The sequence below is a fragment of the Rhincodon typus genome, chromosome 40 (assembly GCF_021869965.1).
Source record: "Rhincodon typus isolate 14 chromosome 40, sRhiTyp1.1, whole genome shotgun sequence".
NCBI classification, from domain to species: Eukaryota; Metazoa; Chordata; class Chondrichthyes; order Orectolobiformes; family Rhincodontidae; genus Rhincodon; species Rhincodon typus.
Genome location: NC_063371.1, coordinates 16,952,282 through 16,978,509, shown reverse-complemented (window position 1 = coordinate 16,978,509; position 26,228 = coordinate 16,952,282). Strand labels below are relative to the sequence as shown.

The 26,228-nt window shown below is 41.6% G+C and overlaps 1 protein-coding gene across 9 annotated transcripts in view; it reads right to left on the bottom strand.

Moving 5' to 3' along the window:
- The window catches only part of LOC109919868 (NACHT, LRR and PYD domains-containing protein 12-like), a 79,436-nt gene that overhangs the window by 5,999 nt on the left and 47,209 nt on the right, over positions 1–26,228 (bottom strand). For 8 of the 9 annotated variants that reach the window (XM_048618639.1, XM_048618641.1, XM_048618645.1 and 5 more), the window contains 9 exons: positions 24,987–25,153; positions 17,837–18,008; positions 17,667–17,732; positions 10,995–12,768; positions 7,242–7,328; positions 3,178–3,348; positions 2,878–3,048; positions 2,450–2,620; positions 1,389–1,559 (listed from right to left, as the gene is read on the bottom strand). In XM_048618639.1, the coding sequence (XP_048474596.1) occupies positions 1,389–1,559; positions 2,450–2,620; positions 2,878–3,048; positions 3,178–3,348; positions 7,242–7,328; positions 10,995–12,768; positions 17,667–17,732; positions 17,837–18,008; positions 24,987–25,153 (2,950 nt within the window). Of the gene's footprint in view, positions 1–1,388; positions 1,560–2,449; positions 2,621–2,877; positions 3,049–3,177; positions 3,349–7,241; positions 7,329–10,994; positions 12,769–13,109; positions 16,100–17,666; positions 17,733–17,836; positions 18,009–24,986; positions 25,154–26,228 lie in introns of those variants that run through there. The other variant, XM_048618648.1, reaches the window with a different exon arrangement.

Here is a 26,228-nt window from a genome sequence, read left to right as displayed (position 1 = left end):
AGGCCGCCCGCTCCAGCCTCCCTTCCTGCAGGCCGCCCGCTCCAGCCCTACTCTAGTCTTGTTGACTGCTGTCCTCCAGTCAGACACTGCTTCCCTGCCGTATTTGCAACAGGAACCAGTTGGCACAGTGGCTCAGTATTCAGTACTGCTGTCTCAGTGCCAGGGACCTGGGTTTGATTCCACCCTCGGATGACTGTCTGTGTGGAGTTTGCACATTCTCACAATGTCGACATAGGTTTCCTCCCACAGTCCAAAAATGTGCAGGGTAGGTGGAGTGGCCTTGCTAAATTGCTCATAGTGGCCAGGGATGTGCAGGCTTGGTGGGTTAGCAATGGGAAATGCAGGGTTACAGGGATAGGGTAGGGGGGTAGTTCAGGATAGGATGCTCTTCAGAGGGTTGGCGTGGACTCAATGAGCCGAATGGCCTGCTTCCACATTGCAGGGATTCTATGATTCAGTCTGTGATAGGCAGAGCAGCTCCTTGCAGGTTCTGACTCCTCCACATACAGGGTGGTGTTTCTCTGATTGGTGCCTCCATGAGTGAATTTCCCTGATCAATCTTCCCACTTTTGGCAAGAATCCTCCCGCCACCTCCCCTCCCCTCCCCAACCCAGTGTATTTTGAGTGTTGCTGAGTTTACTGACCTCCTCTGGCTCCTGATTAAACAATATCTTGATTTCAAGTCTATTCTTTTTATGAGTTCCGACCATGGTCTTACCCCTCTGTTTCTCTGTAATCTCTTCCAGCACTACTACCCTCTGTGATATTTAACTCCTTTGAACAAGCTTTTGACCACGGGACATAGCATGTCTTTGTTCAGCTCAGTGTCATTTGTAATTTTACAATGCTCCTGTGAAGCGATGTGGGCCCTTTCATGACACTAAAAAGGTGAAATTAACAGCAGTTGTTCAATCAATTTCTCTCCCAGACATTGCTGTGGAAGCTAATGAGTCTTATAAAACAATCCACTTAATGTTTTGTTGGAGGCCATAAACATTTCAATGGAAGCCGGTCATTGTCTCCTTGTTTAGATGAAGCTGACTTTGATTTAAATATTGGCCAGGACAGTGTTGTAACTCACCTGGTCTTCTTCAAAACAGAGTGCCATAGTACCATTTACATTCACCAGGGGGAACACACAGGTTGCCAGTTTAAAGTGTTTCTGGAACAACATTTGTGACAGTGCAGCACTCACTCAATACTTCATTGACTGTCAGCCTCAATTTTTGTGCTTGGGTATCTGGGGGGACACTTGAACCCACAGTCTTCTGATTCAGCAGCATGGATGGTATTATTAATCCACCACTTGGACACTTTAAATAAGATTATGACTGATTGTGGGCTGTGCAAAATACCAGTTAACAATTAAATGTATTCAGGATGCTTACCGCAGTTTCTGAATTTTGCATTTTGACTTCCCCAGAGCTGTAGACAGAAGCTTCACTCCTGAATCACGTAATTTATTACGGCTCAGATCCAACTCGATCAGTGAACAGTTTGAACTGAGAGCACAGGCTAGATCCTTCATACTTGAAGCTGAGATCCCATTTTCAGAGAGGCTGGGGACCAAACAGTAGTAAGGGTATATATAAAATGCAAACGGACATTCATCACTGACCAGGTGTACCCTAGAACACTGTGGGAAGCTAGGGAAGTGATTGCTGGGCCCCTGGCTGAAATATTTGTACCATCGATAGTCGCAGGTGAGGTGCCACAAGACTGAAGGTTGGCTAAGATTGGTGCCATTATTTAAGAAAGGTGGTAAGGAAAAGCGAAGGAACTATAGACCAGTGAGCCTGACATCAGTGGTGGGCAAGTTGTTGAAAGGTTCCCGAGGGACAGGATTTACGTGTATTTGGAAAGGCAAGGACTGGTTAGGGACAGTCAACTTGGCTGTGTGCATGGGAAACATTGTCTCACTAACTTAAGGGACTGAGTTTTATGAAGAAGAAACAAAGACGATTGAAGAAGGCAGACCAGTGGACATGATCTATATGGAGTTCAGTAAGACGTGCAACAAGTTTCCTCATGGTAGACTGGTTAGCAAGTTTAGATCACATGGTATACAGGGAGAACTAGCCATTTGGATGCAGAACTGGCTTGAAGGTAGAAGACAGAGGATTGTGGTTGAGGGTTGCTTTTCAGACCAGCAGGGTGCCAAAAGGATTGGTGCTGTGTCCACTGCATTTCGTCATTTATATAAATGATTTGGATGTGAACTTGGAAATATAGTTGGTAAGTTTGCAGATGATACCAAAATTGGAGATGTAATTGATAGCTAAGAAGGTTGGAATAAGAAATAAAATATAGCTCTAAAAGTGCTAACACATTATCAGTAATCATGCTATTATTGAACATTGCATAGACCGTGCTTATTGCAAGCCTCTTACTGATACTAAAAATAACAGTCCGTTCTCAACCTCAAAATAAATCTCAGACTGGTACTTACCGCAGTTTCTGTACTTTACAGTTGGGATTGCCTAGAGCTTCAGACAGTGCTTTTACTCCTGAATCCCCCAGTTTATTATAACCCAGGTTTAGAATGGTCAGTGCTGGGCTTGCACTGAGAGTTGAAGCTAGATCCTCAGCACAAGAGGTTGTGAGACCAACTTCTTTCAGTCTGGCAACCAAGAAAGACAGATCATTTAAATGAGCATCTCAAAGATTATTAATAACACTGTTACTGATCCTTCTTAGTAAGAATATGCATCATACTACCAATAAGATAGCGTGTATTAAAACAATTACTGATGGTAATGTTTATGAATAGCACTTACTAAAAACAATGCTGTGTTTATTCATAGCATTAATGATTTAATAAGGAGGTGTCAGGTGCCTAGTTATGAGAACCCCAATCTCTCACAATCAGGTACTTACATCAATTCCCGTACTTTACTGTTTGGGTTCCTCAAAGCCACAGACAGCGGTTTCACTCCTGAATCTTTCAGCTCGTTATTACTCAGGTCCAAACTTGTCAGTGACTGGTTTGTACTGAGAACAGAAACAAGATCCTCGACACAAGAAGCTGAGAGACCGTCATCAGCCAAGCTGGAATTGAAAGACAGTACGGATCCAGATAAATCCTAGTGTTTGTTAATAATGCTATTATCGAAAGGAAAAATATGTAGACTGTCAGAAAATTAGTTATTACAAACACAGGCTGAGTTTGGTACTTACTGCAGTTTCTGTATTGTACAGTCAGGGTTCCTCAGAGCTACAGACAGTAATTTCAATCCAGAATCTCCCAGTTTGTTATTACCCAGATACAGCGCAGTCAGTGACCTGTTCATGTTGAGTGCAAAGGCAAGATCTCCAGCACAAGAATCTGTCAGGTTGTTTTCCTCCAGGCTGAAGAGAAAAGCAGGAGAGAGAAGGGCAGTTGGGGTGGTGACAGTGGAGGAGATGGTGCAGTAGACAAAGAAAAATAGCATCAGTGAGAGTAACTTCCCAATGTCTATTAAAATCATCATTATACTTTTAATAATGTACTGTATCTGAATCGATACAGAAACCATAGCAAAACATTCAAAGGTCGAAGACATTTAGGAGAGACAACAAGCTAGGAAAGGTGAAAGGGCAAATCTGTTACAGATGACATTGGTAGAATAGAAAGAGATGACTTTGTTCTAGAAGTCATGAATTTAGGCAGAATCTTATAATTGTATGAACAATGCATTCTTCAGTAGAATTTAGGAGGGAGGCAGTAGTGTAGTGGTATAGTCACTGGACAAGCAACCAGAAGCCCAGGCCAATGTTCTGAGGACGTGGGGTTTTGAATCTCACCATGACAGAGAGAAATTTGAATTCAATAACGAGCTGGTCTACCGTTGACCGTTGTAAAAACACATCTGTGGATCTCTGCAACTGATTCATCATTGACCTCTGGACTGGCTGCTGTGCAGCCAACAATCCGGTTCACCAATGCCCTTTACGGAAGGAAATGTGCGGTCCTTACCTGGCCCTGCCCACATGTGACTCCAGACAACAATGAGGATGACTTTGTTCTTTTCTCAAACACTCTAATCAACTAAGCACAGATAAAGGCAAAGAACTGTAGATGACTGTACTCAGATTTCCAAAAGATATTGGGCAAGGCATCACAGCAAAAGATTAAAATGCAATATAAGAGGTTGTTGTAATATATCAGCATGGATAAAGAATTAGTTATGACTCAGCAAACAGAATAGGCATGAAGCATCACTTTTGGGTTCGCATGATGTGATTGATAGATTTTGATTGGGATAAGTGCTTCAGGTTCTCAAATGTTCAGCTTGCATTAATGATTTGGATGAAGGAATCAAGAGTATGACTGTTTGCTGATAATGCAGAGATTTGGACCTAAGAAAGTTACTAAGAGATAGAAAGAATTTGCATAGGGACAAAGGCAAGTTAATAAGTGGGCAAACATTTGGCAGATGGAGTGTAATGTGGGTAAATGTGAACTTCAGCAGGAAATATAGAAAAGGGGCATATTATTTAAATGATAGATTACAGAACTCTGACATATGAGAATTTAGAGTTCCCTGATGCACCCACTGCAAAAAGGTAGGATGCAATAAAAGGGAGAGAAAGGTAGCAAATGGAATGCTGGTTATTGCAAGGGGATTGGATTATAGAAGTAGAAATGTTATGCTAGACTTGTACAGAGCATTGGTGAGAACACATCTGGAGTAATAGATGCAGTTTTGGACTTTTATTTACAAAAGGATGTAAATGATTTACAAACAGTTCAGAGAAGATTCACTTGACTTTATGATGAAAGGTTGGAGAGGCTGGGCCTGCATCCATTGGAGGTTACAAGAATGAAAGGTGATCTAATTGAAACATTTTATATCCTGAGGAAATTGACAGGGCGAATGCTAAAAGAATGTTTCTCCTTTGGAGAAAAGGGCATAGAGATTAAAAATAAGGGGTCTCTCGGTTAAGATGGAAATGAGGGATTTTGCTTCTCTCAGAGGGTCATGATTCTTTAGAACTAACTTCCTCAGAAGGTAGGCTAATTGGTAAGTTTAGGTCACATAGAATTCAGGGTGAACTTGCCAGTTGGATAAATAATTGGCTTAACGGCAGGAGAGAGAGACAGTATTGTTGGAGGGTTGGTTTTCCGACTGGAGGTCTGTGCCCAGCAGTGTTTCACAAAGATCAGTTCTTGGTCCGCTTTTGTTTGTCATTTACATAAGTGGTTTTGATGAGAATATAGAAGGCATTGTTAGCAAGTTTGCAGATGACACCAAAACTGGTAACACTGTAGGCAGTGAAGGTTTTCTAAAATTACAAAAGGATCTTGATTAAATGGGTCGATGGGCTGAAAAATGGCACATGGAATTCAATCTGGATAAATGTGAAGTATTGTGTTGTAAATGGCAGAACCTCTAGGAACACTAACATTCAGATGAATCTGGGCATGCAGGTCCACAGTCCCCTGAAAGTAGCAACACAGGTAGCCAAGGTGATTAACAAGGCATTTGGCATGATTGCCTGCATCACCCGGGACATGGAGTACAAGAGTTGGCAAAACATGTTGCATTCTGAAGAAGGGTCTAGGCCCGAAACGTCAGCTTTCCTGCTCCTCTGACGCTGCTTGGCCTGCTGTGTTCATCCAGCTCTACACCTTGTTATCACAGCTATATAAAACCCTTGTTAGGCTGCATTTGGAGTATTATGTGCAGTTTTGGTCACCATACTACCAGAAGATATGGAAGCTTTGGACAGAGTACAGAGAAGGTTGACCTGGATGTTGCCTGGTCTCCAGGGCATTGACTATGAAGAAAAGTTAAAAAGACGAGAATTTTTTTCATTGGAAAGATGGCGGCTGAAGGGAGACCTGATAGAGGTGCACAAAATTATGAGAGTCATACATAGGGTGGATAGATTTAGGCTTTTTCCCAGGATTGAAGTTTCAGTTACAAGGGGCCACAAGTTCAAGGTCAGAGGGGGAGAGATTGAGGGAGATGTGCGAGGGAAGTTTTTTATACCCAGAGTGGTAGCAGCCTGGAACGCACTCCCAGAAGAGGTGGTGGAAGCGGGCACATTGAAGATATTTAAGAGGTACCTAGATGGGTACATGAATAAGGAGGGAATAGAGGGATACGGATCAAAAAAAATGGCAGGTTTGTTTTTAGATTAATTCGGGCAAAATGATCGGCACAGGCCTGCAGGGCCGTAGGGCCTGTTCCTGTGCTGTACTTTTTCATTTGTTCATTTGTATTACATTTTGAATAATAAACAAGGGTAGATTAATGGTAGGGCCTTGGGTAGTGTTGTAGAACTGAAGGACCTGGGGGTGTACATACATAATTTTTTAAAGCTTGCGTCACATATAGACAGGGTGGTTATAAAGGCATTTGGCACGTTTGCCTTCATTGCTCAGTCCTTGGAGTATAGGAGTTGGGAAATCATATTAAGATTCTACAGGACATTAGTGAGGCCTCTTCTGGAATTCTGTATCCAGTTCTGGTCATCCAGTTGTGGGAAGGATACTGTCAAGCTGGATAGGGTTCAGAAGAGATTTACTAGGACGTTGTCAGATGTGGAAGGTTTGAGTTATAAGGAAAGGCTGGATAGGCTGGAATGTTTTTCACTGGAGCATAGGAGGTTGAGAGGTAACCTGATAGAAGTTTATAAAATAATGAGGGGTATAGATCAAGTTGATGGTAGTTGTCTTTTCCCTAAGATGGGGAATGTCAAGACTAGGGGGCACATTAAGATGAGAAGAGAGAGATTTAAAAAAGACGTAAGAGGCAAATTTTTTACACACAGGATGTTTCACGAGTGGAATGAATTTCCTGAGGCAGTGGTGGATGCAGGTACAATTACAACATTTAAACAACATTTGGATAAGTACACAAATAGTTTAGGTTTGGAGGGACATGGGCCAGGAGCAGGCACTGGCATCAGTTTAGTTTGGGATTGTGTACGGCATGGACTGGTTGGACTGAAGGATCTGCTTCTGTGCTGCATGACTCTGACTCTAGAAAGCACTGGCCAAAGTGTCAGTGAATATTTTTGAGGGAGAGATAGATGGATCTCATCTGATGAGGGACACAAAGATTATGACAGAGGGAGGAGGAAATGTGCAGTTGAAAGCACACACTCACATCAGCCTGCTCTTATGATGGGCAGGCCTGCGGAGCCTAATGGACAACTCCTGCCCTAATTCATAAGTTTGCATGTGCAGATACTGTGTGCTTTATCCAGCATCCAGTTTTTGGTAAACAATTTCACATAATCTCTTAACTTACCTCAGTTCTTCTATTTTACAGTCAGGATTCCTCAGAGCTGCAGACAGTAATTTCACTCCTGAATCTCCAAATTCATTAAAACTTAATCTAAGCATGAGAGTTAGAAACAAATTAAATCAAACCTTAGATAAAACTTAAATCACAGCAATTTACTGTAGATGCTGGAAATCTGAAATAAACAGGAAACGCTGGAGAAACTCAGGAGGTCTGGCAGCAACTACAGAGAAGAGAGAGAGAGAGAAAAAAAAAAAAAAAGAGTTAACATTTAGAATCCAGCATGACACTTTTTCAGAACTGGACAGTACTTGTTTATCGTGGATATTGCAAACGCATTAAAAAGAGTTTAAAAAGATAATGAGATAACAAGGTGTAGAGCTGGATGAACACAGCAGGCCAAGCAGCATCAGAGGAGCAGGAAAGCTGACGTTTCAGGTCTAGACCCTTCTTCAGGGTAAAGGATGTTCTGTTTCCACTAGTTGATGTGTCAGTAACAATTTCAACACTGACATCAAGAGACTAGGAGTGAGATGAGTGAGATGAAGAAGGGTCTAGACCCGAAACGTCAGCTTTCCTGCTCCTTTGATGCTGCTTGGCCTGCTGTGTTCATCCAGCTCTACACCTTGTTATCTCAGATTCTCCAGCATCGGAAGTTCCTACTATCTCTTAAAAAGATAATGAATGGCTTTTCCTGTCACTAGCAAACAATATCATTCTACACAACTTTCTATATGTTCAGAAATTATCAAATAAATGCAGTTTTTAAATCCTTCAAATGGCCTCAGTCTATTTTGACTTGCTGATGTCAAAATTAATATACTAGATCTTAGCAATTAATAACTTATAAAGTTTGAGGAATTTTGCATTTTTCTTGCTAATGTATAAATCCGAGATTTTTGTGCAATAGACCAAAATATTCCTTAAAGTTCACAAAGATCTATTTTAGATTCTCCTACCCGAAGGAATTAGTAATGGATTTTTATTCATCACAAAATTACTAATTAGAATTATAGAATTTTACAGTACTGAAGGAGGTCATTCAACTGTGTCTGTACCAGCTCCTGAAAAAGCTACCCATCTAATCCCATTCTCCAACCCTATCTCTGTAGCCCTTTAAATTAATCACTTTCAAATAAACATCCAGTCTCTTTTGAAACCTTCCATGGAATCTGCCTCCACCACTCTCCCAGGCAGCATATTCCAAATCGTCTCTGAAGAGAGAAGTTTCTCCTCATCTCGCTCCTAGCTCTCTTGATGTCAGTGTTGAAATTGTTACTGACACATCAACTAGTGGAAACAGAATATCCTTCTTTACCCTGTCAACATTGTTCATTGCAACGTAGGCTGCATCCTATTCTCTACCTGGACAGCCGACAGCCTTTATAGAATCTCTTCTTTATCTACCAGTGTACTGCTCAGTTGCTCAAAAGAGCCATTGTCATGTTCTAATTTGGTAAAGACAGAACAAAGTACTCATAACTCTGCCATTCCCTTTGCTTCAGCGAGTAGCTGAACCTGCTTACTGTTTATGGGCCCCACTCTACCTTTCACTCGTCTTTTATTAAAATTAATGTATTTGAAGAACATTTCATGATTTGTTTTAGTGCAGCCTGACATCCATTTCTCATGCTTCCTTTCAGCCTTCCTTATTCACGTCTTAGACTTTGAGATACTCTTCCTGATTTCTGTTGCTATCATCATTCTGGTATACAGCATATGCCTTTTTTCCTTATTTTCTCAACAATATTCTTAGTTATTCAGGGTACAGTAGATTTGGATACCTCATTTGTTTCTCATGGGTATGAACCTAGCTTGCACCTTATTCATCTCCCTTTGAAATTCTCCCATTTCTGATCCACTATTTTATTCACCAAAGTGTGTTTCCAATCAACTAGTTCCGGTTCAACTTTTAGACCCCCAAAATCTGCAATTTTCCACCTTGACTGGTTTTTAATCATTTCCAACTTAATATTGAATCTTATTATATTATGATCACTGTTACCCAAATACACCCCACTCTGACACTGTCCACTTGACCTGCCTCATTTCCTTGGACCAGAGTCAGCACAGCTCCCTCCAACGTACGATTGGAAATTTACTGTTCCAGAAAGTTCTTCTGCACACATGGCAGAAATTTCTCTCCTCCTGTGGCCTATACTCTACCTTTTTCCCAGTTTACCCTTTGGTAAACAAAATCACCAAATATCACAGCTCTACTTGTCTCCATAATCTACCTACAAATGCTCTCTTCTACTTTCTTCCCACTATTTGGAGGTCTATAATAAGTACGCAACAAGGCCACCTCCAAACATACACATTCTCAAGCAGGAACTGCATCTTATTCAAAAGTTATGATGTTAACTTTAACCAAGATTGCTACACCTCCTCCCGTTATATGCACCATTTCTATGAGAAATCTTCTAATCCAGATTAAGTACCCAGTCCTGTTCTGACTTGTCAACGCTATTAGGTCATATCTACCTACAGCAATTGCTGCTTCCAGTTTCTCAATTTTGTTCACAATACTCCGTGCATTTACATACATACAATTTAACCCTGGCCTCCTCTCTTTCTTGCCCATTGGAAGGTGACCATTGCTTTGTTCACTGTTAACACTCAATCTTCTATCACTTCCTTTTCCCTGTTTCCCCATCTTTTCTCATTTCCTTCACTGGAACTTTCAAAGCATTGGTCAACCCATCTGCTGCCTTTCAAGTTTAAATCCACACCCACACTATTTACTCTCTCAGCCAAAGGATTATTTCATTTCTGGTCCAATGAAGCCAATCTCTTCTGAACAGTTTTCTCCTTTGCCGAAACTGATCCCAAAGTCCCAAAAATCTGAACCCAATCCCCCACCACCCCACCTTGTCCCCATACCATCCCTCAAGCCACACATTTACCTCCCTGATCTGCCTTTGCCTAAATGGTGAAATTCGTGGCATAGGTAATATTTCTGAGATTAACACCCAGTGGTCCTGCATTTTAATCTACTCCTGAAACTGATCCTGCAAGTCCTCCCCATGTTATTGGCTCCCATATGAACCACAACCACTGGTTCTTCACACTCCCTTTCCAAACATTTTATGTTATATCCCGAATCCTTGTATCCAGAAGGTAACAGACCACACTGGGCTCGTGACCTTGCCATAATCTAGAATGCGAAATATCGTATCACCCACCACCACTATCTTTCTAATGTGCCTCCCAGGTAATCTCTCTCTCTCTCTCTCTCTCTCTTCCCAGCATAGCCTCGAGCACCATGGTATTGAGGTTTCCCCCAAGCTATCCACTTATTTACTTTTGGTTGCTTTCTGGCTTAGCCGATCTAGAATTTTATAATTATTCACTCATGGGATGTGGACATTGCTGCTGGGCCAGCACTTTATTGCCACTCCCTAGTTGCCCTTGAGAAGATGGTGGTAAGCTGCCTTCTTGAACCACTGCAGTCCACTGCTTTAGGTTGACCCACAATACCCTTAGGGAGAGAATTCCAGGGTTTTGACCCAGCAACAATGAAGGAATGGTGATATACTTCCAAGTCAGGATGGTGAGTGGCTCGGAGTGGAACTTGCAGGGTGTGGTGTTCCCAAGTATCTGCTGCCCTCACCCTTCTAGATGGAAGAGGTTGTGGGTTTGAAAGATGCAGTCTCATGATCTTGGGGTCTAAGGGTCTAAGGCCTGTACCCAGAGAATTCAATCAAAACAAGACTTTTCAACAATTTGCTGAATAGCTAGGGGAAAAAAAATCATTACCTCAACGCACGACATTTGTGGAGTATGGGATTCAGCCGCTGCAGTCCTTCATACTGAATATAACAATTCCGCATGTCAAGGCATCTTATTGAATCACAGAATTCAATGACATGAGACAGGACCAGATAGTCAATTGGTGTCAGTCTCAAATAACACAATGTAAGTTTTTCTGCAGATTCCATAATTTCCTGCAGCAGTTTCTTATTCTGAGACTCAAACATGTAGTGCAATGTGTTCAAGAGATTTCTTGGATCAAGTTTATTTGCTGAGTTTCTAATCTGTTCCCCAACCATCTCCTTCACCCAATCAATCACTTGACAGATTATCTTGTGACAAAATGGACCAAGAACCTTTGCCAGAGGCTTGGATGACTGAGGAGAAGAAAGACCAATAACAAAACGAAGAAATATCTCAAACCGCCCATCTTCCATTCTGTGTGCATCACTGAGGAGTTTTTGCATGTCCCCAGAATTTGAAGTGAGGAACTGTGCAAGTGCAGCTACGAATTCTTGGATGGTGAGGTGTGGGAATGTATAAACTACACTGTGAACAGAATCATCTCTTTCCAATAGTTCCATTAGGAACCCAGACAGGAACTGGGAGGGTTGCAGATTGTACTGGATCAAGTCTTCATTTGTAAACACAATCTTCTTCTCAGAGATTCCAGTGAAGGCCATCTCACCAAGCTTCAGTAACACATCACGGGGGTTTTCAATCTCTCGGCCATGGTTTTCCAGAATGTTGTAAATATAGTAGGCATATAGTTGGGTGATGGTCTTGGGAACGTGCTTCTGTTTCCTGTCTCTTTGTGTGAAGAAGGGACCCAGTGACAGGGCAAGGATCCAGCAGTACGAAGGGTTATAGCACATGGTGTACATGATCTCATTCTCCTCCACATATCTGAAAACAGCTGCTGCCACATTTTGATCTTTAAAACAATTGTTGAAATATTCCTTCCGCTCATCACCAACAAAGCCCATGATTTCAGCCCAGACACTGATCTCAGCCTTTTCCAATAAATGCAATGCGGTGGGACGAGTAGTTACTAACACTGAACATCCTGGGAGCAGCTTGTGTTGGATTAAACTGTATACAATGTCAGACACTTCACACCAGCATTCAGGATCTGTGCACATAGACTGAGGTTTTGTGCTTCTCTGATTGTCAGCAAAATCGATTCTGTCCTTGAATTCATCCAAACCGTCGAATATAAACAGCAGACCCTCTGGGTTCTTCCAGAGCTCTCCCAGAACATTCCCAAAGTAAGAATACTGATCCAATATCAGATTCCTCAGGTTAATCCTGCAGTTAATACTGTTTAAGTCCCGGAATTTAAAGCTGAAAACAAATTGAAAGTGTGGGTATATTTTGCCAACGGCCCAGTCATAAACAATCTTCTGCACTATTGTTGTTTTCCCAATCCCTGGGACTCCACTCACCACTGCTGAACTCCCTGAACTGGATTGCCAAAATAAGTTCCTTACTTTCTGGAGCAAAAATCCTACCCAGGAAAAACTGCTCTGGAACAAGTGATCAATACGGATTTTTTCTACTTCTCTCTGGAGATGTTTTTCTCTCCACTCGTCATGGTCTCGGCCTCTTGCTAGCAGTTCATGCTCTACAAGTGTCCAGTTTCGAACAGCAGAAATGAGCGTTAGCTCAGTGTATTGATCAACCAGCTGGAAAGTCTTCACTTTCTCCTTTATTAGAATTGGGTCTACTCGCAGTGTTTCAGTTTGTACCTGAAGAGCCTCCTTGTGTTTCTTCTGAACAGCTTCAATTAGATAGAAAGTGGTTGTCAATATTAGTCATGCTGGAATTAAAAAAAAACTTCCCTATTCCACTTTGTAAAATAGTGAACTACTGTAGCATTTAAATATGAACCTTTACTGGACCTGTGATTTATGTTAAATCTCAGTTAATGGAAACCTCATGGATAAGACAAAAAATGTTCAATAACTCATTTAATTCCAGTATTTTACGAAATACTCAATCACTCATGGTTAATACTAGCAAGTATATCTCACTACACATTTTAATAAATGATTCTAGCTTGATGAAGATTTATTGCTCAGTTCTAAGTGGTTTTTGATAACCAGCAGGAAATTTCCTTACCCATGCTTTATCTGATGCCATGAGATTTCATGGTGTCAGGAATCAATTTGGAAGACTCCTAGGGCAACTCCCTCCTGACTGTACTCAACTGTGCTACTTCCCCTGTAGGAACGGTGATGATGCGTTATGACTATGTCCAAATTTTGAATGATCCTGCGGATGATGGTAAAGAGGGCTTTGCAGCATTGACAGGTCCAAGTTTGTTGTTCTTGCTTCAGATTCCAGCTCAATGCCAGATGGTCTGTCTGGGTTATTCCTTTTTTTGAGGCTTTGTAGTGGTATGATCAAAATGAGCAGATTGCTTGGCCATTTCAGAGGGGCAACTATGAGTCAATTACATTGCCGTAGGACTGGAGTCACACATTACAGTATTAATCACAGCAAATATAATTCCCAAAGAAACACACTGGTGAACCAAATGGGAATTAATGACAATTAGTAATGGTTTCATTATGAGACTTTTAATTAGTTAATTTGAATGAAAACAATCTAATGTCTTGAATTCAACTCAATTTATTTCAAATCAGCTGCTTTGAGAGCATTACCTGCATTTCTGGATTAATAGTCCAGCAATAATATCACTACGTCATTGTCTTCCCAAGCTTTTATATGTACACTTTGTGGGCTGCTAGAGGAATTTCTCTCTGTAACAGGGACATGACTGCCCTGAGATATTCCTTAGTTTTGGATTTGATTTATTACTGTCACATGTACTAAGGTACAGTGAAAAGTACTGTTTTGTTCGCCATACAGGGAAATCATACCTTACCTAAGTATATCAGGATAACAGAACAGAAAGCAGCTACAGAGAACGTGCAGAGAAAGATTAACTTTAAAATATTCCAAAGTCTATAACCGTAGGAAAAGGCTGTTCTTCAATCTGGTGTCAGATTTCAAACTTTTGTATCGTCTGCCCGACAGAAGAGTGTGGGAGAGAGTATAACGGGGTGGGAGGGGTCTTTGATTATGTTGGCTGCTTTTCCAAGTCAGCGGGAAATGTAGACGGAGTCAATGGGAGGAATGCTCGTTTTCGTGACGGACTCGGCTACGTTCACAATTCTCCGCAATTTCTTGCGGTCTTGGACAGAGCAGCTGCCATACCAAGCTGTTGTGCATCCATACAGGATGGTTTCTATGGTGCATCTATAAAAATTGGAAAAAGAGTCTTTGTGGACATGCCAAATTTCCTAAGCCTTTTGAGGCAGTAGAAGCATTGGCGTGCTTTCTTGACCATAGCACCAACGTGGATGGACAGAAGACTGTTGGTGATATTCACTCCAAGGAACTTGAAGCTCTTCATCATCTTCACCTCATCCGTTGATACAGACAGGCACGTGTCCTCCATGCTGCTTCCTGAATTGATGACTAGCTGCTTCCATTTGCTGATATTACGGGGAACGAGTTTAATGTCTTTACACCATGCCACTAAAGTCACTTTCCTGTACTGCCTCATCATTCTTTAAGATCCAACCCACTGTGATGGAGTTATCAGCAAACTTTTAAATGGAGTTAGAGTAGAATTTATAATTGTTCACAAATCTTTAAATAGATTTTTCAGCTGTTTCATGCATTCAACAAGTAACTCTGTTGATGCAATGTCCTTTCAAACTAAATGTATTTGAGTCAAAAATAAAATGACTCCACGCTTCACTAAGTATATTCTTAAAATAGAAAGCATTCAACCTGTAGCACCATTCTGTTGATTAAATTTTTTTCCGAGTTTTCTACAATGCAATGTTGGAAATTAGAAAATATTTTTCCATAAGTCATTGAATTGCACCAAAGAAAGGATAACGATTTGAGCAGAAGAATTTTCACCCTGCATATATGAACTATTTTACGATCAATGTGAAAAGAGATAAAAATGTCCTCATCACCAAGAACATTATTTTCATGGCATTTTTTCCTAGATTAGTGCCCGATTGTGAGCAAACTTGAGAGGTGACTAAAATGTTTCTGACAATTTGTTCTGTAAGGGGCAACTGCAGACTCAAAACAACGTGCACAGGTCGAATATCCATATAGTAAACATGACAATGATGCAAAAATATTTTTTAATATCATAAGAAGGGGATTGCACAGTGTACTAGACTCCTGCCAGGCATGTATAGTGTTTCATGGTGTACCAGAATCCTGCCAGGCGTGCACAGGATTTCACAGTGCATCAGGTTCCTGCCAGGCATGCACGGGGTTTCACAATGCGTCAGGATCCTGTCCTGTGCGTGCGGGACTTCACAGTGCGTCAGGATCTTACTGGGGTCTTTGACCCAGAGACAGTGAAGGAACAGCTGGAGAAGAACTCGGAGGTGGCGGTGTTCCCATCTATCTGCTGTCCTTGACCGTTCAGTTGGTAGTGATTGTGGGTTTGGAAGGTGCTGTTTTTGGTGAATTTCTGCAGTACATCTTGAAATGTTAGTTTTGAATGCCAGAGAGGTGTTGAGATTCAAGGTGAATTTCTTCAGTACATCTTGAAGATCACACACAATGCTGCCACTGAGTGTCAGTGATGGAAGAAGTGGACGAGGTTTTAATCAAGCAGGTTGCCTTGTCCTGGGTGGCTTCTTTAAGTTTCTTAATTGTTGTTGGAGCTGCACTCATCCAGGCAAGTCGGGAGTATTTCATCACACTCCTGATTAGTGTCTGGTAGATGGTGGACAGGCTTTGGGGAGTCAGGAGGTGAATTACTTACCCGAGAATACATAGCTTCCGACCTGCTCTTGTAGCCACGGTGTTCACATGGCAAATCCAGTCAAGTTTCTGGTTAGTGGTAATCTCAAGGATTTTGATAGTGGGGAATTCAGTGATGGTAACACCACTGAATGTCAAGGGGTGGTGACAAGATTAGAAATGATCATTGTCTGGCATTTGTGTGGTGCACATGTAACTTGAGACTTGTCAGTTGAAGCCTTGATACTGTCCAAATCTTGTTGCATTTTCACATGGACTGCTTCATTATCTGAGGTATTGCAAATGGTGCTGAGCATGGGGCAATCATCAGCAAACACTGCCACTCCTGACTTATGATGGAGGGAAGATCATTGACGAAACAGCTGAAGCTGGTTGGGCCTTGGACACTACCCTGAGGAAGTTCTGCAGAGATGTCCTGGAGCTGAGATGACTGACCTTCAACAAACATGACCATCTTCCTATGTGCCAGGTAGGATTCCAACCTGTGGAGAGCTTGCCCTCTGATACCCATTGATTCCAGTTTTGCTACTGCTCCTTGATGCCAAACTCAGTCGAATGTGGTCTTAATGTCAAGAGCCATCACTCTCACCTCACCTGAAATTCAAGCTCTTTTGTCCATGTTTGAACCAAAGCTGTAAATGAAGTCTGGATCTGTGTGGCCCTAGCAAAACCCAAACCGAGTGTCACTGAGCAGATTATTGCTGAGCAGGTCCTGCTTGATAGCAACGTTTGATGACACCTTCCAACATTTCACTGATGATCAAGACTGTTCGAGCGGAAATTGGCTGGTTGGATTTGTCCTGTTTTGTGTGTACAGGACATAGCTGGGCAATTTCGCACATTATCAATTAGATGCTGTGTTGTGACTATACTGGAACAGTTTGGCTAGGGGAGCAGCAAGTTCTGGAGCACAAGCTTTCAGTACTATTGCTAGAATGTTGTTTAGGCATATAGCCTTTGCAGCATATAGTGCCTTCAACCATTTCTTGATATCATGTGGAGTGAATCGAATTGGCTGAAGACTGTTATCTGTGATGCTGGGGAGCTATGAGGAGGCTGAGATGGAATATCCAGATGACCCTTCTGGCTGAACATTGTAGTGAATGCTTCAGCCTGACCTTTTGCAATGATGTTTTGGGCTTTTCCGTCATGAAAGATGAGGATATTTGTGAAGCCTTCTCCTCCAGTGAGTTGTTCAATTGTCCACCACCATTCACAACTGACATGGCAGGACTGCAGAGCTTAGATCTGCTCCTTTGGCATTGGGTAATGTCACTCAATTAGCAATCCAGAAACCTGGGCTGATGTTCTGGGGGCATGGATTTGAATTCCACTATGGGAGGTGATAAAGTTTAAATTCAATAATAGTCTGCACTTTTGAAATAGCGAATGTGCTGATGACTACGTAACCACAGTCAACTGTCACAAAAACTTATTTAGTTTACTAGTGTGCTTTAGAGAATAAAATCCATACTCTTTACCTTGTCTGACCTACGTGTGACTCCAGACCCACACCACTGCAGTTCACTCTTAACTGCGTTTTGGGCAAAAATGCTGGCCTAGTCAATGAAGCAAACGTCCTAAGCTCATACATAAAAAATCCTGTATAAGATAAGATTCAAAGTAGACGTGATAAACAGTTTGATTTGATGAAATATCACAACATTTACATTTTTACAACATATGATTCATGTAGGTTGAATCTCTTCAAAACAGTTGACAATGTGGGATGGCTATGAATAATTTTGAATTGAGTTTCCCAGGCTCTGAACATTTGATAAGCAGATTTTGAAACACCAAACCTCTACAATCAAACATTTTCGGAAGCGAAATAAAACAATTTGAAATGTCCATTTCTTTACCTCTTACCTTTCAGGTTGCTGGGGACTTCAGATAAACCTTGGGCCATGTTCATTCTATCAAATGGTTCAAAACCTGTTTTAAATCATTTAGATTCCATGAAATCAAATCTTTGTAACATTTTAGCAAAATCTACAGCATTGGAATCTGAAATTGAGTTCACTGTGATTTAACCATACCAAGTTCCTGTATTTCGTTAAGTATTTTATCCAACTTCGGTAACCTATGGCACATTTTCACAAAGCATTCCCACATCATCCTTCGAGCCACAGAGCCTTTCCCCATCACCAGATTTAGGAGAAGTTTGGAACTGTCTGCTCGGTTTCCATTCTCCATGAGCTCAATGACTTTCTGTAAAAAATATCAATAAATATATTGAGGAGTAGAATGAGAGATAGAGACCGTGAATGAGACTGAAAGGATCTGCTCAGTGATGGCATTCCAAAGTTGTATTGAGCATAGAAAACAGCCACTAGATCGGGTCCGAATCAATTCTGACCATCACGTCAACATTCCGCAAACATTTTAGGAACTGGGATCAGAAGGCTATTCAGCCTTTTGAGCCTGTTGCACGCTTCAAGTTAGAGCTCATTTTTCAGATCAAAAACCATTCTTCTGGAAAATGCTTCACTGGATAAACTCATACCTGGTGCAAAGGAACATGGCTGTCCTGTAGGAGAACAATTATCTCAGGTCCATGCATCACTGCAAGTGTTTCTTAGGCATGAACCCTTGGAACAATCATCTTTTACAGTGTGCAACAAGACTCAGACAGAAGCAGGCACAAGTGAAAACAGTACTCATGACACAATGTTTTCCACAAATGACACCTCCAATAACCTAATCGTTTCTTGACATTCAGGTCTATAGTCACCACTTCAACTTGCTTAATTCAACCTCAGACACCACTGATAAGGTGACGATCGGGAGATCTGAGGGAATGTAGAAAGTGAGAAGGAACAGAGATTTCCAATGATGTTGGAGAGTATTCAGAGATCAAAAGGTGTTTGAGGTTTACACAATGAATACAATTAAACTGGAGGAAGAGAATTTTAAATTGGAGTCACATGAGGACCATGAGCCAATCAGGTCAATCAAGCTCTCAAATGGTAGTTGAGCTACACACAAATGCGACAGGGTACAGGTAGAATTTTGGATCCACCAAAGTTTGACAGGTGGAGCAAGGTTGACAACAATACTATTAAATAATTTGAACTAATGGTGGCAACGTCGTGAATGAGAGTTTCATTAGTTGTGAGATTAAAATAGGAGTAACAATAGCCTTATGCAGGCAGAATCATGCAATCTTTGTCATGTAGAGGATACAAAATCACTCAGTTAAGACTAAACAAGACACAGAATTTGGAAAGTCAGGTGCAATTTAAACAATAGTTGAGGATGGAAATTAAATGCAATGGTGAAAGAAATCATTTTTTCTATAAAGTAAAAAGGTCATGATGTTAGGTATAACCAGCTTTGGCAAATAAGAAACCAAAGATCCTTAAATTCTTTAAGGACAAAAAAGAGTAACTAGGGAGAGAATAGGACCCTTAAAGATTAGCAAGGCTGCCTATGTGTAAAACTGCAAAAAAATGGGGGAGATACTAAATGAGTATTCTGCATCAGTGTTTAGTGTGGAGAAAGAAATGAAAGATAAGAGAATGTGGGGAAATAAATGGCAACATCTTGAAAAATGTCCATATTACAGAGGAGCTGGATGTCTTAAAATGCATAAAGGTGGATCAATCCCTGGGACCTAATCAGGTATACCCCAGAACTGAGGGGGAAGCCAGGGAAGGAATTGCTGGGCCCCTTTTTGAGATACAGCCACAGATGAGGTGCCAGAAGATTGAAGGTTGGCTAACGTGGTGCCATTATATAAGAAAAGTGGTAAGGAAAAGCCAGGGAACTATAGACTAGTGAGCCTGACATCAGTGTTGGAAAAGTTGCTGGAAGGAATCCCGAGGGGCAGGATTTATATGTATTTGGAAAGGCAAGGGTTGATTAGGGATAGTCAAAATGGCTTTATGTATGGGAAATTGTGTCTCACTAACTTCATTAAGTTTTTTGAAGTAACAAAGAGGATTGCTAAGAGCAGAGCAGTGGTCATGATCTATATGGACTTCACTAAGACGTTTGACAAGGTTCTTCATGGGTAGACTGGTTAGCAAGGTTAGATTGCATGGAGTACAGGGAGAGCTAGCCATTTGGATACAGAACTGGCTTGAAGGCAGAAGACGGGGGGGGGGGGGCGTGGTTTGGAGGGTTGCTTTTCAGACTGGAGGCCTGTGCCAGCAGTATGCCAAAATGATCGGTGCTGGGTCCACTGCTTTTTGTCATATAAATGATTTGGATACAAACATAGGAGGTATGGTTAGTAAATTTGCAGATGACACCAAACTTGGTGGAGTAGTGGACAGCGAAGATGATTACCTCAGAGTACAAGGGGGCCTTGATCAGGTGGACCAAGGGGCAGACAAGTGGCAGATGAAGTTCAATTTAGATAACTGTGAGGTGCTGCATTTTGGGAGGACAAATCAGGGCAGCACTTGTATACAAAGCAGAGTCGCAGGTAGACAGGACAGTGAAGGCAGCATTTGGTATTCTTGCCTTTATTGGTCAGTGCATTAAGTATTGGAGTTGGGAGGTCATGTTGCGGCTGTACAGGATATTGGTTAGTCTGCTTTTGGAATACTGCATGCTATTCTGGTCTCCCTGCTGTAGGAAGGATGTTGCGAAACTTGAAAAGGGTTCAGCAAAGATTTACAAAGGATGTTGCCACGGTTGGAGGGGTTGAGCTATGGGGAAGTGCTGAATAGGCTGGGGCTATTTTTGCTGGAGCGTAGGAGGCCGAGGGGTAACCTTATAGAGGTTTATAAAATCATGAGGGGCATGGATAGGGTGAATAGAAAGGGACTTTTCCCTGGGGTTGGTGAGCCCAAAACTAGACGATACAGGTTTTCGTTCAGAGGGGAAAGATTTAAAAGGGATCCAAGGGGCAACTTTTTCCATCCGGGAGATGGTGTGAGTGTGGAATAAGCTGCCAGATGAAGTGGTGGAGACTGATTCAATTACAATCAAATAGGAAGGGGTTTAGAGGCAAATGAGACTAGATTTATTTCAGATATCGGGTTGGCATGGACGAGTTGGACCGAAGGGTCCGTTTCTATTGACAAGGAAAAACAAACAAACTCAATAAATAGGGAATATTTTGATCAACTTAAGTTATTAACTTGCTCTTGTTCAACTTTTTGGAGTTTTTTGTACTCGAGGCTGCTCCTGGTCAAGTCTTGACAAAGAACAGTATCCTTGACAGAGCACCAAGAACCTGTATGACCACACCTAGCTATTAAGTATCCCCATCAGGTTGAAGAATTGTGAATGAGAATTTCAAAGTCTACCTGGGAAATTAGAATATTTAAGTCAATGTCCATTCAGCTACCTTGTCCAACAATGAAAGGAAGAAAGATTGGATAATGAGAGAAAACAGGATGAAAGTAAATCAATAAAAACAATAAAAATTTAGATCTTTAATTTAAATGCAACGTGACCCTATATGGGAAATGTTAGTTTTTTTAAGTGCTGGGGAGGTAGTGAAATTTAAGGTGAATTTCTGGATTGTATCTTGTAGATGGTATGCACTGCTTGACTGTCAGTGATGGGGGGAGTGAATGTTTGTGGATGTGGTGCCAAGCAAGTGGGCTACTTTGTCCTGGACGGTGTTCAGCTTCTTGTGTTGTTGGGGCTGCACCCATCCAGACAAGTGGGGCATATTCAAAAACACTGTTGACTTGAGCCTTGTAGATGGTGAACAGGCTTTGGGAAGTCAGGAAGCGAGTTACTCTCTGCAGGATTCCTAGCTCTTGTAGTTACTGTACTTACACGATTAGGCCATTTCGGCTTTTCGTCAATAGTACTCCCCAAGACATTGATAGAAGTAGATTTAATGATGTACTGCCATCTCAGTTAAAGGTGGGATGGTAGGTTGTTGAAAATAGTTATTGCGTGGCACAAATGTTATTGCTACTTGTTAGTAACAAGCCTCATCTTATTCAGATCTTGCTGCATATGAACATTGAATACTTCAGCATGTGACGAGTTGCTAACGTTGCTGAACATTGTAATATCATCAGAAAACATTACAAATTCTGAACTTTTTATGGAAGAAAAGTTATTGATGAAGCAGCTGAAGATTGTTAGGCCTAGGACACTACCCTGAGGAATACCTGTAGAGATGACCTGCAGCCGAGATGACTGACCTCCAACAACCACAACCATCTTCCTATGGGCCAGGTAAGACTCTCATCAGCAGAGACTTTTCCTTCATGGGAAACACTTTTGACTCCAATTTTGCTGAGGGTCCTCGATGCCACACTCAGTCAAAATATAATAAATTTGTCAACTTTTAAATCTACCAAAACTTCCAATACCTCCTCACTTCTTATATCAGTCTGCTCAAGAACTTGACAGTACTTCTTGAATTCTGCAGTTGCATCTTCCTTCTCCCGAGTAAAGACACTCTACCAATGTCCTCCAGCTTCAAGCACAGATTGGCCCCTTGGTCCCAAAGAGGCCCTACCTCACAGGCCAAGATGAGTTGTATCCAAGACTGCTGTGGGAGACGAGGAAGGAAATTATAGTGGCCCTGACCCAAATTTTTAAATCAGGGGAACTGCCAGAGTACTGGAGGACAGCTAACGTGGTAGAGATAGACAAGGGAACTATAGACCAGTGAGTCTAACATCAGTGGTAAGGAATCTATTGGAGAAAGTCGTGAAAGAGAGAATTAATTTCCATTCAGACACGGAAGATGCTTTGTCAGATGGAGGTTGTGCCCAACAGAATGGAATTTTTTGAGGAGGTGACCAAGTGTTTAGATGAGGGACAGCAGTTGATGTAGCTTATATGGATTTCAGCAAAACATTTGACAAGGTCCCATGAGGGAAACTGATAAAGGAGGAAATAGTCTTGGGATCCAGGGTAACATGGCAAGCTCCATCCAAAACTGGTTTAGTGACAGGATTCCCGTGGAAGGATGTGTGACTGAAGCGTGCTGTGCAGTGGTGTACCACAGGGATCAGTGCTGGGTCCCTTATTATTTGTGATATTCATAAATGAGGTAGATGAGAATGTGAAGTTATTGATAAATAATTTTGCAGATGACACAAAAAATGGTCAGCTGCTTGACTAGAAGGAGGATGATGTTACGTTATAATAGGATATAAATGGATTGGTCAGATGGGGAGATCAGTGGCTGATAGATGTGAGCTGATACACTTTGGAAGAAGGAACAAGACAAGGCAGTAGTGAATGAATGACATGACTCTAGGAACCTCAGAGAGGAACAGAAGAATGGTAGAACTCCTACAGTGTGTAAGCAGGCCATTTGGCGCATCAAGTCCACATCGACCTGTCAAAGAGCATCCCACCCAGACCCACCCTCTACCCTATCCCTGTAAACCAGCATTCACAATGGCCAATCCACCTAATCTGCACATCTTTGGACTTGGATCTTGGGGATTGTCCAAATAACACTGAAAGTGGAATGACAAGATAATAAAGTAGTTAAGAAGGCATACAGGATGCTAGCCTTTACTACTTGTGGCACAGATTATAGAAGCAGGGAGGTCATGTTGGACCTGTACAGAATTTTGTTTAGGCCACAGCTGGAGCACCAGGTGAAGTTCTGGTTACCACACTATAGGAAAGATGTGATTGCACTGGAGTAGGTGTGCAAAGGAGATTCACCAGGTTGCCTAGGAGAAGTATTTTAGCAACAAAGAGAGGCTGGGCAAGCTCAGGTTGTTTTCTTTGGAGCAGAGGTGGTTGCGGGCTGCCCTGATAGAGGCATCTAAGATTACGAGGCGCATGAACAAGATGAATAGAAAGCAGCTGTTCTCCTTAGTTGAAGAGTCAATGACAAGGAGGTATAATTTCAAAGTGAGCAGTGTAGACTCAAATGCACAGCCTGGCAGGGTAGTTGAGGCAGGAAACCTCACAAATTTATAAAGTACCAAAACAGAAATTTCTGGAAAAACTCAGCAGGTCTGGCAGCAGCTGTGGAGAGAAATCAGTTACTGTATCGGATCCAGTACTCCTTCCTCAGCTCAGCAATTTCTGTTTTTGTTTCAGATTTCCAGCATCTACAGTTCTTTCAGTTTTTAAAAGTAGTTGGATGAGCATTTGAGGTGTCATAACATTCAAACCTATGGGGCTAGTGGGAAAGTAGGATTAATAGCGTAGACAGTAGTATATTTTTGGTGGTACAGACTTGATTGGCCAAAGGCCCTCTTTTGCACTGTTTGAACAAACTGTCAGTGGTAGATGCAGGTATGGTTTTGGACAGCTAAATGAATAGGAAAGGTTCAGAGGGATATGGGCCAAACACAGGCAAATAGGACTAGTTTAGTTGAGAAAACTGGTTGGCATAGATGAGTTGGACCGAAGGGTCTGTTTCCATGCTGTATGAATCTACAATTCTATGAGCCACTTTGCTAGGGATGAGGCAAGTTCTGGGGAACACATTTTCAATACTACTGCCAAAAAGCTGTCAAGGCCCACAGCCGCTGCAGTATCCAGTGCACCCAGCCTTTCCTTGATATCATGTAGAGTGAATCGAATTGGCTGAAGATTGTTGTCCTCACCTAGTCTGACGTACGTGACTCCAAAGCAATGTGGTTGACTCTTAAGTACTCTCTGAAATGACTCAGCAAGACATAGCAGTTTGAAACAATTCAATCAGTTTCAAAGTAGAAATAAAACTTTATAGACCACCTTGCGTTGAAATGGGCACTAGAAGCAATAACCGCAAACTCAGGAAACTGTCAACCCTGAAAAGTCCTCCTTCCTAACATCTGAGGATGAATGCCAATGTGGATATAAGTGGGCCATTAAAGGAGAAGGGGTTGATGGCAGTTGTGGGGGCTCACTCAGAGTTCCTATTTCCAATTGCTACTTCTGTCCACTACACACCCGCTCTGGCATCCCAGGTGCTTATGGAATTGAAGGGTTCAGATATCTTCGAGCCATTTGATTTACCTGGAGCTTTGGGGCAGAAAATCTGTCCCAAGCCAACTAATGTCTCTGTGATCAAGAAACGGGTGTGGAAAAGCCCAATGGAGAACGGTTGCATTTCCCACCAACTTTTTCAGAGCAGGGTTCCCAAGAAATCCATCTGTTAGTTTTGCCCCTAGTTTCAGATTCACAATATTTCTTCTCGTTAATTTCTTTCTGCTTTACGTCCTTTTACTCTATACTTTTAAGACTTGACATTGTGCTAGTTGTGTCACCTTTAAATAATCGAGCCGTTTCTCTGCCCCACCCACTTACCTGATGTTCTTGTCCACTCAAATGCTTCTCATATGCTAACTGTGAGCTGATTTCATCCAAGTCTTCTTCAATTGCTTGTTCTAGTCTGTCCCGATACAATTTTGTCAATTTGAACAGTTGGTAATCATTCCACTTTGTCAAGAACTTCATATTTGTAAAGTATGGATCTGCGATTAAAAAAATTATTTAGGAAACAAAACATATTATTTAATTTCATCCGGCTTCTGCCTTACCCATTGTAGCAAATGATATCCGTGTGCCACGATATCAATCATCTGCTGAAAATCCACTGAAAATGCACGTGTAACATTCCATCAAATTACATGCCCTTGTCTCAAAGTCTTTTTTTCTCATGTATTAGTAGTTTGGGCTCACGGTTGACAAATTACATTCAGCTTGGATAAGTGCAGAGTTATGGGCAAATACATTATAGTCACACATACTTCAAAAGAAAAGCATCACAATGAGCCAGGGCATTTAATAGGCAGAACTCTGGGGCATACATCCATAAAAGGACATGAATAATGCCATGAAATGATAATTAGTCATTTCAGTACATTCATAGGCTGATTGATGAGGCATCTTGCCCTGTACACTATCTTGCAGGGCCTGTGCTTGGAAAACAGATTCCAGTTTTGGTCCTGCCATTTACTGGTTAATAGAAAAGTTTTGGAAAAGGTGCAGAGCAGAGAAACTAAACTCAACAGTAGACAACAAAATGCTTATCAACTAACATGAGACTCTACTTCATAGAAGCAAAGATTATCGGAGTGTGGATTATGATATAATGCAGGGAGTAAACGGTGTTGCAGCAAAGTTTGTTGCAATTAAATGAGTTACAGCACAGAAGCCATAATTTTAACCCGTGTAAAAACTGATCTAGGCTGGATTTCAGGAGATTATTCTTTTCCCCAGTCAATGGCCAAAATCTCAAAAACGTGCTCATCTTGAGCAGTTGTCACTGATTTGCTGATGTCCTGAAAGCAAAATGGAGCTTGCTTCAGACTGGGAATGATATCATCTCTGACAAAAATGTAGGTGATTCTGAGCCAGTGATCTCATGGACTAGTTTTGATGACCTAGAAAAGATCGGTGAATAACTTATTGACTTTCTATTCCCCAATTTTGCATGCCTGTATTTTCACTGGACATTCGACAGAGGACGGCTGAGCGATTTTGCTCAGGAGCGTTCTGGGAGAGGGTGGATCTTGTCGCATGGTTCCCTGAGCAGACTGTCCAAGC